The sequence below is a fragment of the Acartia tonsa genome, chromosome 9 (assembly GCF_053477335.1).
Source record: "Acartia tonsa isolate MP-2025a chromosome 9, ASM5347733v1, whole genome shotgun sequence".
Taxonomy (NCBI): Eukaryota; Metazoa; Arthropoda; class Copepoda; order Calanoida; family Acartiidae; genus Acartia; species Acartia tonsa.
In genome coordinates this window covers 38,551,562-38,563,913 of record NC_137268.1, presented here as the reverse complement: position 1 = coordinate 38,563,913, position 12,352 = coordinate 38,551,562, and the positions used below count along the sequence as shown (strand labels likewise).

Sequence of the window (12,352 nt, the reverse complement as noted above, 5' to 3'; positions counted from 1 at the left end):
AAATTGATGTACATCCCCAATGATACACAAAATTACCTCTTCTGAAGATTATAGGTAATTAGATTGAACACTCAACTAAATGAATTAACCAATCAATATTCACTGAAGTCCCCAAAGTTGTTAAATCAACGAATAAGAAAACTTTATTATAAAACTTTGGAGACTAGTAAAATAAACAGTCCATTGTCCCCTCTCTCTCTCTCTCGACAAAAACTTATTGTTAATGCCCCCATTATTAGAGAAAATTTTTCTTGTTTGATTGAGAATAAAAATCTCAATCTTTTTTTCACTTGGCTCTAAGCTGATGTTTATCTTATTTTTAGAACAAAGAGCTTAATGTATAACATGTATGAAAAAAATGCTTTCATAATTGTTTTTAGAATAAACACGTTGTACTTTAAATACAGCGTTTGTACACGTCACTACATTTACTTATTTTTATAGAATTTTATTTTAAGTTATTTATCTGAATGCCGATAAGGAAGGGAAGGCTATTTCATTTATTAACTATTTCATTTTGTTATTTTCCCCCTCCTTGGGGATAAAACTAGAGGGAGGGGGAAAATAATTTATATATTTTTTACCACGTTTAAAAAGGAATAGTCTTCAAAATAAACACCCCTCTGTCTTTGTATAAAAGTATTAGGATGCCTGTTTGTCTGTAGCTAAGGATAAAGCTAACTGCCAGATCTGGTCGTGCACCTAACATTACAGCAGTAGGAGCCAATTTTAAAAGTTTTTGGTTATGACGCGGTTTTGGTCCGAGATTCTAACCTATCATCTTCCCGAGTACGAGCGGATGCGCTAAGTGTTATGTCACAGCCGCGGATTATTTTGATATGTACAACTTATATGTTTTAAGGTGGAAGAGGTCAAGATTGAAAAGCCTAAGAAAGAGGAGAAGAAAGAAAAGAAGGAAGAGAAAGATGTAGCAAAGGTAAAACAAAATCTCTTTCCTAGCCTAAAACCCCAAGGGGGATAATTCAACCATCTTGCACTCATGCAAAGTTTCATAACGAAAAAAAAATTCTTTATTTTAAAGTAGATAATATTCAATATTTTATGTATAGGCTGTTGTCCCACCTCCTGCGCCTATCGTGGAAGAAGTTGTTCCTGTTAAGGCTGCTCCTGTTGCCGTGGAACCTGTGATTGCTGCCCCTGTACAAGAACCTGCTCCTGTTGTGCCCAAGGAACAACCCAAGCCCGAGAAGAAAAAGATTGTAAGTGTTTTACACTGTGTTGTTGAAAAATGTACTTTTTGACCCTCAATAACGTTGATGGGGAAGGGGGTTAAGTTGAACTCATAAGGAAAGGGGGGGGGGATTATAAAGGTTATGTTACTTTAAAGATGTACTTTTTGACTTTTATAAATGCTGATGGAGGGGAAGGGGGTTAAGTTGAATTAAATCGAAGGGGGTTAATATGAATTTAAAAGGGAAGGGGATTGTAAAGTAAGTGTATAGAAATAAGATTAACTATTTTATTAACCCAAATTATAACCATAACTTGTTTGAAATTCTATGGGTTGAGTAGAACCCTCTACCCCTTGAACTGTAATAAAGCGCCCTAGAACCATATTTAAATTGTAGGAGATCCAGGAAGTAGTTGCTGTTGAGGAGAAGAAACCCAAGAAATCCGCAAAGGCGACCAAGCAGTCAAAGAAATCCAACTACGATGAAGTTTTGGAAACTGTTCGCAAAGTTCAACTTTCCAGCTCTGAAGTTCAGGTAGCATATTTTGAGGTTTTCGCAATTTCCTTCCATTATAAGTATAAATTAAAGTCTACTTTTCATTAAGCAGATCACATTGAATAACGCACCCGCTCGTCGTCTGGGAGATGTTTGGTTCGAATCTCGGCTTATCACCTCATCATAACTAAAGACGTTAATGTCAGGTGCACGACATTCAAAGTTAGAGCAGGGGGAATGCCTTAGCACAAAACAGGCGCATTTTATTACCAAGCATTTAAGTTGGGACTTCCAGAAAAAGGTCTTCTTGCAATCAAAGAAATGTTTTTTTGTTGAACAATACTTAACCTATTACCCCGGTTTTTTTGGACAGAAAAGGATGCTAACCTTAGTTATCCTTAGTTGTTAGACCTGACGTTAGAGTGTCATGGACAGCAGCCACGCCCGTATGATGTAATTGATAGGAAACCTTTAAAATACCTTTCTATAACCCTTTTATTTGCAGGGTATTGTTGATGTTCTGCTGTTGAAACAGACTGGCGCTGATGGTGAGGACGACGGTGATTGGGAAGAACAGGGCAAGGAAACTGAGGCTAAAAAGAGTGCCAGGTAAAAAAAAATGACGTTTTTTGGGCTCATGGAAATGGATCATAGATTGTTTTAAAATTCTTCTAATCAGGGTAAAAACACTTGAAAGCTAAAACTCATACTATTTACCTACTATTTTGCTTACTTAAACTGAGTTTGACTTAACGCATACTTGAACAAAAATTAAGAGTTACCTACCACGATAAAATGATTTGAAAATTATTGGTAGAATCAAATATAGTCTAAAAATATTGTACTTGTTTAGAAAATAGGTTAAAAACAATCTAACCTCAAGATATTGAAACTTCCAAAATCTTTAAAACTGAAAATTTAAAAAAATGATCTTTAATGTGTAGGGGAAAATGGTTTGGATGGGGTGTTTCGATATTTTAGCCAGCTACAATTTAAGTTTCAATTTTTTAAGTTCATAATAATCTATTGTAAAATCCAAGTAATAATACATTCTTTTCGTTTAGACAACTTGCTGAACTGACCGAACAGCTAGAGGAAGAAAAGAACAAATCCTCAGGACTAGAAAAGAAAATGGCTACCCTCAGAAAGTAAGTTTGAAAGAAAATCTTAGAAACTTGTATTAGACTATTGAGCTGCTCTTATCAATTAGTACTTAATTTTATTGGTGGAATTAGAATTTATTCCACCAAGGAGAAATTTTTGGATGGTTTGGGGGTAGGTATCAAAAAAAATCTGTTGGTTTTACTTAATTCAAGCGGTAATTTAACTCGCCGTCCTGGAGGGGTTGTTATTCAAGATTAAGATATTTTCTAAATTGGATAAAGAAATTAATAGACAGAGGGAGGGTGGAGAAATTCAACTTGTCACGAAAACCCCAGCACGAATTTATTACCAATCTTAAGACTTACTACCTATACAGGGAGATGACCGACAACAAGAGCCAGCTGACTGTTGTCAAGAGAGAACTGGAAGAGGTTAACAGAAAGAAGACTCTGGAAACCAATAACTACAACACAACTCTACAACAGGTATGACTTTTTTGTAGAGAAGAGTCAGGGGTGTATATTCTGCAAAATTGACCCTGCTAAAGGGAGGGTGGGGGGGGGGGGCGAAAAAAAAAATATGTGTTTTGGGTTAATGTAAAAATTGCGAGAAATTAAAACATGTTTTCCATTTTCCTCCCCTCCTTGGTAAAAATAAGAAAAAGATATGTTGGAGGGGGTTCAAATGAATAAAATATAGAGTTCTTTAAATAATTTTCCTTTTCTCCCCCCTTCTTTGTTGAAAAAAACTAGTGGGGGAAAAATACAAAAATTTGTAGCATGGGGAATAAATGAATCTTGTGCAGAATAAACACCCCTGAGAAGAGTTGCTACTTCATAATTATCTTTTTCTTTTTTTCGATCTCTTTTATCTAAATTCTAAATGTCCTAATATTGCAATGAATATAAAATCTTTAATATGTCGTCGAGGTCTTCGTTAGGTTCAGTAGTATTTAAAGTTCTGAAATATCTAATATTGACTTTTAAATTTCTTAGATAAAATGTGCCCTTAAGTAACGAAGCTACTCTGTAATTTACGTTGTCTGGCTGTTTATAACGCTTTGTAGGGAAAGTGACTATCTTAGCTGCTATAAATAAGGCACAGTTATGGAATCTCGACGACAAAGATTTTTTTATCCAATCTTGACAAGTGAGGTATTTTTGGAAAGAGGAATATATATAGAAAACGCCTATGAAAATTAGAAAATCCGCAGAAATCATATTTGCAAGTTATTTGCAAAAATCTGCAATATTAGTTTGCAAAATTAATTTCATGCCTTAAATGACTCATTTAAAAAGAAATCTTTTTATGAAATGTGTTTATCTATAAGTTTAGAACATACTTAAGGCAAAAAAAATTTCTTTAGTGTTACTTTTTTCACCTTATATATGAAAAAAGCAGTTTCTCACATTTTATGATAAAAAAAAGGTACAGGAACAAAAAATATGTTTTTTCTTGATGTAAACACAATAATTGGCATAAAATCTATCATCCTAAATGTAAGAATCAGATATAGAATCCTTTTTAGAGCTAATATAGTGCAAAAAGTAACCAAGACATTTTTGCAAAGTATGAAAATCTGAAGAAAATAGTTCTTTTTGATTTTGATATACATATCAGATAAATGTATATAAAATTAGTGATCAAAAACTATAAAACAAGTTATAACTTTTTCAACCCTATCATTAATTAAAATGCACTTTTAGGTTTACTTATTACCAAAGTAGCACATAAAAACTCTTTTTATTAAGTTATTAAACAAAATAAATTCAAATCAACAATTAGGTGTTTTTTTATAATGCAGTAGACCATTTTGTAGTTGGTTTTTTGGCATTTATTTTGTTTAATTACATCATTAAAAGAGTTTTTATGCACTACTTCAGTAATTCTTAAACCTAAAAGTGCAATTTAATCAATGACAGTGTTGAAAAAACTTATAACATGTTTTATAGTTTTTAATCACTAATTTTATATACATTTATCTGATATGTATATCAAAAGCAAAAAGAACTATTTTCTTCAGATTTTCATACTTTGCAAAAATGTCTTGGTTACTTTTTGCACTATATTAGCTCTAAAAAGGATTCTATATCTGATTTTTACATTTAGGATGATAGATTTTATGCCAATTATTGTGTTTACATCAAGAAAAATCTTATTTTTTGTTTCTGTACCTTTTTTTATCATAAAATGTGAGAAACTGCTTTTTTCATATATAAGGTGAAAAAAGTAACACTAAAGATATTTTTTTTGCCCTAAGTATGTTCTAAACTTATAAATAAACACATTTCATAAAAAGATTTTTTCTAAATAAGTCATTTAAGGCATGAAATTAATTTTGCAAATTAGCATTGCAGATTTTTGCAAATAACTTGCAAATATGATTTCTGCGGATTTTCTAATTTTCATAGGCGTTTTCTATATATATTCCTCTTTCCAAAAATACCTCACTTGTCAAGATTGGATAAAAAAATCATTGTCGTTGAGATTCTATAACTGTGAAGGATGAACTAAAAGTTTTTGTAATGATACACCTTACCCAAATTCATTCAGAAAATAATATATTTGGTCTGTCAGTCTGTCGTTCATGGTACAAATATATGTATTTCACTTTGTCCGTTTGTCCATCCATGTTTCATTGGTCTCATAATAATGGATGTTGTCAGTCATCCTTGTTTACTCAAGGCGTAACGAAATTTCCTGTTTAGTTGAAGGTTGAGTTGAACACATCACAGACGTATCACATCCAGATGGAGGCTAAATATCAACAGGAGATCAGAACCATCAAGGAACAGTTAGCCAGCTCTCAGGTAAAGAAAAAAAATAGAAAATACGGCAGGGTTGTATATTCTACATGGGATCACCTGCTCAGGGGGGGGGGGGGAATAAAAAATAAGTGGTTGGAGGGAAAATAATGTAAAAATTAAGAAAACTGAATTTTTTTTCTATTTTCCCCCCTCTTTGGTGAAAAAAAACTAAAAAAATGTGTGGTAGGAGGGATAAAATAAATAAAAAATAGAGTTTTTAAAATATTTTTCCATCTTCCCCCCTACTTCGCGAGAAAAAACTTGGGAGAAAAAAAAAATTTTGTAGTCGGGGAAAATAAATAAATCTTCTGCAGAATATAACACCCCTGAAATAAGGCTAATTCAGTGAATTAGTGTTATTGTTCTCAATAATAAAAGATAATTTGCAAAAATGGTATTCTTAGTTTTATAATGCCTATTATAATTGTTCTCTATTGATGTACCAAAATAGCGAAGCTTTTCTATAATATTAGAGCCCATACGTTTTTCCGTTAAAATTAGTTCTGAAAATTAAAATCGCCCTATCGACTTAAAACCTACTTGGATCATTCATGTTCGGTAAAATTTTGAAAGCTTTAATAGCTTTTTAGAAGCATTAAGAAGAAAGCCTCTTATTCTATTTTATTTCATTTTAGTTTTTGCCTTTTAATAATAACCTAATAAAAATCATCCTAATATTTTCAAATCTCTATGAAGGTAAGACACAATATAAGAAGCAAAGCCTCTCTATAGTTGCATCTTAATATGTTAACGGTCAATCAAAGCTTTGCTAGGAATTTTTTTATGTCTTCTCCCTAGATTTGTTTGTCTGACGTTTTATTATGCTGAGCTTCGCTTTAATAGATGTTATCATCCTTGTTCATATTATAATCTATTACAATAGTCAATTGATGTAAATATATCTTTTTAGCAAAATGCTGCGCCCACAGACTCCAATCTTGTTGCTGAACTAGAGAAGGTTAAATCTGAATGGTAAGATTAAAAACTATTTAGTATTTATCAGCAGTGGTGTATATTCTACATGGGATCCCCTGCTCAGGGGGGGGGGGGGGGATAAAATGTAAAAATTAAGAAAACTGAAAACATTTTTTCCATTTCCCCCTTCCTCCTCTTTGGTGAAAAAAAAACTAAAAAAATATGTGGTAGGAGGGAGAAAATAAATAAAATATAGAGTTCTTTAAATATTTTTCCATTTTCCCCCCTTCTTGGTGAGAAAAAACTAGGTAGGGGAGGAAAAAAAATAAAAAATTTGTAGCCGGGGAAAAAAATAAATCTTGTGCAGAATATACAGTGATACACCCCTGTATAAATGAACCGTTGCCATATTTAACAAAAGTGGCTTACTCTTTTAGAAAAGGGGGAATGAAAGTAAACACCCCCCCCCCCCCCCCCCATTATATTTTTCTTTGAAAAAGACAGTTTTAACTTGATTAACTTTTCCATAAAGGTGAATCTCTAAAAACGCGGCGGTATAGAGCTAGACTACACTAAAAAGAACAGTCAGATACAAACAGATTAACATCCTGTAACATTTATTTAATGATATAATATTACATTTTTTTTACAATTTTTCGAATATTTTGTTGTTTTTTTCAGTGCCCAGCTTACACAGACCAACTCAGATCTGCGTGGTTCACACGCTGAAAAAATGTCTATGGTAAGTTTTATTTTTTTAACGGATGTGCCACATTCTAATAAAGACCTAAAATATTAAGGTACTACTCTGTCAAAAAGAGTTACAGCATTTGGGTTTAACATTGCAGGGGTTTTTAATGAGTTTCATAATGTGCCAATTTAGGCCTGGTTAAAATGAGGACCTCCCCCCCCCCCCCCTTCATGAACCAACCAATCAAAATTCAATATATTCTCCAAAGTACTAAGCCAACAAATATGATAACTTTATTAGCAAAGCATACAAACAACCCTCTTATAATTTTAAAATCTTTAAAATTTTTCATGACTCTAGCTCATGTAAATTAAGTTCCTGTTTAGTTACAAGAACCATTTATGTTTTAACAAAAGATCAAATTAGTTTTGAGAGAAATCCAAATTAATCCTACAGAAATTTCACATTTAAATACAATAACGTGCGTTTTTTTCTTGGACGTCAATTTCATTGTCATTTTTTTCTATGATAAAGATAATGTTTTAATTATTTGACGTGGTTTTTGCACACGTTGTTGCTGTTACGATAATTAGGTGAAAGAAACGATGGTTTTAATTTTTTATGAATAGAAGTATAGTGAAAGAAACTAGTTTGCCACTGCACAAAGAATACTTTTTGATTAATAGTAGAAGTCTGACACAAGGAGAGGGGTGTTTTATAATACCGTTTTCCTATTCGTCAGATGAACAACTTTGGTATTTTAATGAATTTAATTGGTTGGTTGATTAAGTTGAATGTCCAAACGTTTAAAACTTTGATCGTAATCTACAGAAGGGATAATTTTGTCTATCATGGTGATTTGCAAGATTTTAATATTAAAATTGCAGGCTGAAACTATGGCCGTATCTCTACAGACACAGTTGAAACAGATGAAAGAATTCCAAGCCAAGACTGCTGATGAAGCATCACAGCTGACCGAACAGCTGACTGTTGCACAAAAAGCCCGCGAACAGCTGGAGGCACAGCTCGAGACAGCTAACAAATCCCAAACCAGGTATTGCTATTTGTTAATCACATTTTTGCTAGATTGTCATATTAAAATGGATAATATGTGTTTTGTAACTTTTACAGCTGTCGTGGTAGTCAGTAGTCTATATGCTTTAATAGCAGATACCAGGGAGTAAGGGAGGGGACAATGGATCGAATATTCAATTTTTAGGAGTCTCAGACTTTGGGTACTGGCTTAAATGGAATGTGCAAGAATTTAGCAGTTTCTGACTGAGTTTGGGTACTTGCGCATGAAATGCAGCTACTCGTTATGTATGTTTTGAATATTGCAGACGGGGAGAAGGGATAAGGGAAGTGGGGGCAAGGGAAATAAACACTCGTTGTGTTAGTTTGGAATGTAGCAGACGGGGAGAAGGGATAAGGGAGGTGGGGGCAAGGGAAATAAACAGAATAAAAAGGGGCAGTCATATTTTTGCTAGCAGCTGGCCGGGTCCAATAATCTTGTAATATAAAAATCACACCAAAAAACCTCATCAAAAACAAGTTGTGATTTCACTTTACATGACGCTATGGAAATCAATTATTCAATTAACAATCCCTTTATAATTTCCTGCAAATTTATTGGATTAAACTGGATTTCATGCCCTTTCTTTGATAACTCTTATATTGAATTAATTGCCCATTGTCCCCTACCTTACTCCCTGAGCAGATACGCCCCTAGTAACCCCCCCCCCCCGTCCATTTTGAATTTTAAATAAAAAGCAGAATAGGGCCAAATTTTCTTTGGAAGGTGGTTGCACCCTTAATTCAAGTTAAAAACTATCTATAGAACTAAGAGAAGTTACATTGTAATTATTGGTTAGCGAGATCCTGTTACTTTTATATGTATAAGGATTGATTTTCTTCAGTTTGAGTGAGGAGAACACAAAATTGCAGGGACTGCTGGAGCAGACTAAATCTCAATCAACACCAGATACCAGCTCACAGGTACCTAAACAATTTATACTATTAATGGCGGGATAAACATCTCGGGAACATTTTATAATCCTGTATCATAGATATTCATAAATGGATGTAAAATATACGTGGATATTATGATGGGGGGGAAATTGTCATCATATATGTTTACATGTAACTCATTTATTGAAAAGTTCGTTCATCCAGTAGAAGGGGAGTTAATGGGGTAGGAATTGATTGTGGATTATTTTAACCAGCTGCGATTATCACTTTCCTAAAGTCCAAGACTCTCTTTGGTTTTCAAGCCTAACTGTTCAAATTAACAACGTCTTCATGGGTACGGTTTTACATTATAGAGTCCAATATGACCTTTTAAAATTAATGTTAATTTCAGGTTACTTCACAATTAGAGAGTCAATTGTCAGCCATCACAGCCGCCAAGGTTCAGCTTCAATCAGAGCTTACGACACTAAAGGTGAAAATTAAAGATAATTTGTTTGATAGAGAACTCTAAGGATACAAGCAGAAACTTTGAAAGTCTCCCTAAGAGTACCTCGTCAAGCACAGATTCCTGCCTTCGCCTGAATGCATTTTTTGTTTTTTGTAAATCTTTCATAAAATTGAAGAGTCATTGATTTAATGACTAATGTGATCTTAACAGACAAAAAATAAACCTTAAATCTTTACATTTATAATCCTATAATATAAAGAAGTAAGGTTTTTTGTTGTTGTTGTTTGAAGCTAATAGACGCCAGGGGCCAGTGGGTTGGATAATAAACCAATAAAAAATCCGCCAGATTTTTATTAAAACTTGTTTTAGGAGAAATTATCAGATAAGGAAGTTGAGACATCAAGACTTATGGAGGAGAATGAACGTTTGTCAGAACAGGTATTTTGATTAAATTATTAAATAATGGAATTTAGTTATTAAACTTCGCTGTGTAGCTCAGAATCTGATTTTTTTTAAATCCACGAAAAATATTATAACAAGAATTACCTACCTATAGGATTAAGAAGCAAACTTATTTTATAGTTTTTGGGTTTAATATCCTACTTCATATTAAGAAGGAGAAAAAACTTAGTTATGGGCTTTATATTAAAGTAGTTGCTTCGCCATTAGCTTTAAGGGGAAGGCTGGAAAGTTAAAGAAATAAGCTTACATTTATAAAGCTTCCTTAGAAATTAAAACCAATTATACAAAAAAAAAACTATTTCAAAGTATACTAGCGTGTACGCCCCTCTTCACTCTTAAAGAAAATATATATAAAAAATGGGGCATTTCTTTTCTATGGGTGATTTTTCCTTGGGATGGTGTGTGGTGATACCCTCCCCCAAAATAGTTTAATAGCTTCCCAGGACCTACAGTTAGCGATATCCTTCGGTACAAACAGAGACAAACTCATAAGACATCCTGATACTTTAAATATAAGGATTGTGATAAAAATGATTAAATATGAATTTAATATTAATATTATCTGGCTAGGTTGCTAGCAGTGTCGAGAGACCTGCAGCTGAGGGTGAGGAGGCGGTCAACGGCCACTCTGAAGTTAACCACACACAACAGGTATTAACAATCAATCTGAATTCGTTGCGTGATGCAATTTTAATGAGGTTTAATTATTACTTTTGGATTTGGGGAAAGAAAACGAAGTAGCGGGTTTTCGTCGCTAGGCCTCAACCTTACGGGGCCTATTTCCTACCCTGCAGGGCAATCATTAACATATTTACATAACCTAACTTAAAATAATGTAAAAGCTACTGTGAAACCCGCTAGGTACTTTATTTCCTTTCCATCCATGGTCCGTACTTTTATATTTTTAAAAATCCAATTTGTTTCCACATTCTATAAAGAATGATGAATTATTTTTAAAATTTCTGTGGTGTGCACAGAGTTTTTTTTCCAGAGGGTGGGGGGGGGGGGGATTTTTGGAATGGCGAATAAAGGGAGAAATCCAGTATCACAGGAAACAAGGTGGAAAATAGTTTCTTTAAGATGAACTATCTTACCTTGGTTTAAAAGTCCTGTACTCTAATAAAGTGAAATTTGTATAAGACAAATATAACGATTCAACCATTCACTCCATTACCCTATCCCCTCCCATGCTACTGGATGAACGAATTGACCAATATATGATGTCCATTCTAACTATCTAAATAGACGCGATTTTTCCCGTCATATATTTTTATATTTAGAAGGTTGTAGCTAAAGAGGTTTCTGCCTCCTCAGACTTAGAAGAACAGTACAGCAAGCTTACTATTCAACTTAAACAAAGGTGCGTGTAGTTTTATTATTCCTTTTATTTAGAGACATCTAAAAGGCAGCCGTTACAGATGGAAAGAATTAAATAAGTTATTTCTTTTATCGTATTATAAACGGCTTTCCGAAGGCACAGGTTTTAATCTTATGATTGTACATTTCTGTATTCGTATAATACGATGCTAGACATGGTTTTTTCGTATGGATGAGAACCGGTTCCTATCCACCGGATTCGAATGAATACGAGAAAAAGATATTTCAGCATCTCTTAGAAACCGATTAATATCAGCTGGATTTGAACTGATTCTCAGCTACATTAAAAAATTATGTACAGCATCGTATTATAGATTATTTTCCATGAATTTTATATATAAAAATCCCAAGATAATCAGTTTTGTTAAACCGGGCCTTCGGCTCTTCGGGGTTAACAAAACTAGTTTTAATCCTAAAATCTTCCATTGTAATATACGCAGAAAGCTGTATATAATACGATGCTATAAATAACTACTATTTTGACGGACGCAATCTTAAGTTTGAATACAAATGCTCAATCTCAATGGTTATTCGAATTTTTTAACACAATTTTAATTTTAGGGAGTCTAGATGTGAAGAATTGGAGACCGAGTTATCTGATAACAAATTAGAGCTTCAAAAATTACAGTCAAAGAATGACGTAAGTGATTTTTCATAATATTTATGTATTTGTGTAATGTACTGTGCACCCGCGACTGTGGCTTAAAACTTAGCGCATCCGCTCCTCGACGTGGAGGTTATGGTATCGAGGCTCGGCTCAAAATAAGTACGAGAAGTTCCCAAAAATCATGGTATGAAAATGCAGGGATCTAAAGGGATAAGATGACAGATTATTTTATGTTGGTATATTAAATTATCCCTTCTGTAGATTACAATTAGTTGTTTAAATGTT

General features: G+C 33.4%; 1 protein-coding gene across 36 annotated transcripts in view; it reads left to right on the top strand.

Annotated features, from left to right (window-relative positions):
* The window catches only part of LOC145328887 (uncharacterized), a 43,115-nt gene that overhangs the window by 8,860 nt on the left and 21,903 nt on the right, over positions 1-12,352 (top strand). For 32 of the 36 annotated variants that reach the window (XR_013882710.1, XR_013882701.1, XR_013882709.1 and 29 more), the window contains exons 5-20: positions 863-937; positions 1,071-1,220; positions 1,590-1,727; positions 2,194-2,297; positions 2,753-2,836; positions 3,169-3,277; positions 5,501-5,602; positions 6,510-6,571; positions 7,196-7,256; positions 8,093-8,259; positions 9,122-9,200; positions 9,565-9,645; positions 9,991-10,059; positions 10,654-10,734; positions 11,364-11,443; positions 12,022-12,100. Coding sequence is in view for 2 of the 36 variants with exons in the window: in XM_080172823.1 (XP_080028949.1) it covers positions 863-937; positions 1,071-1,220; positions 1,590-1,727; positions 2,194-2,297; positions 2,753-2,836; positions 3,169-3,277; positions 5,501-5,602; positions 6,510-6,571; positions 7,196-7,256; positions 8,093-8,259; positions 9,122-9,200; positions 9,565-9,645; positions 9,991-10,059; positions 10,654-10,734; positions 11,364-11,443; positions 12,022-12,100 (1,521 nt within the window). In the remaining 34 variants the exon portion in view is untranslated. The remainder of the gene's footprint in view (positions 1-862; positions 938-1,070; positions 1,221-1,589; positions 1,728-2,193; positions 2,298-2,752; positions 2,837-3,168; positions 3,278-5,500; positions 5,603-6,509; positions 6,572-7,195; positions 7,257-8,092; positions 8,260-9,121; positions 9,201-9,564; positions 9,646-9,990; positions 10,060-10,653; positions 10,735-11,363; positions 11,444-12,021; positions 12,101-12,352) is intronic. The other 4 variants (XR_013882714.1, XR_013882713.1, XR_013882691.1 and 1 more) reach the window with 1 other exon arrangement.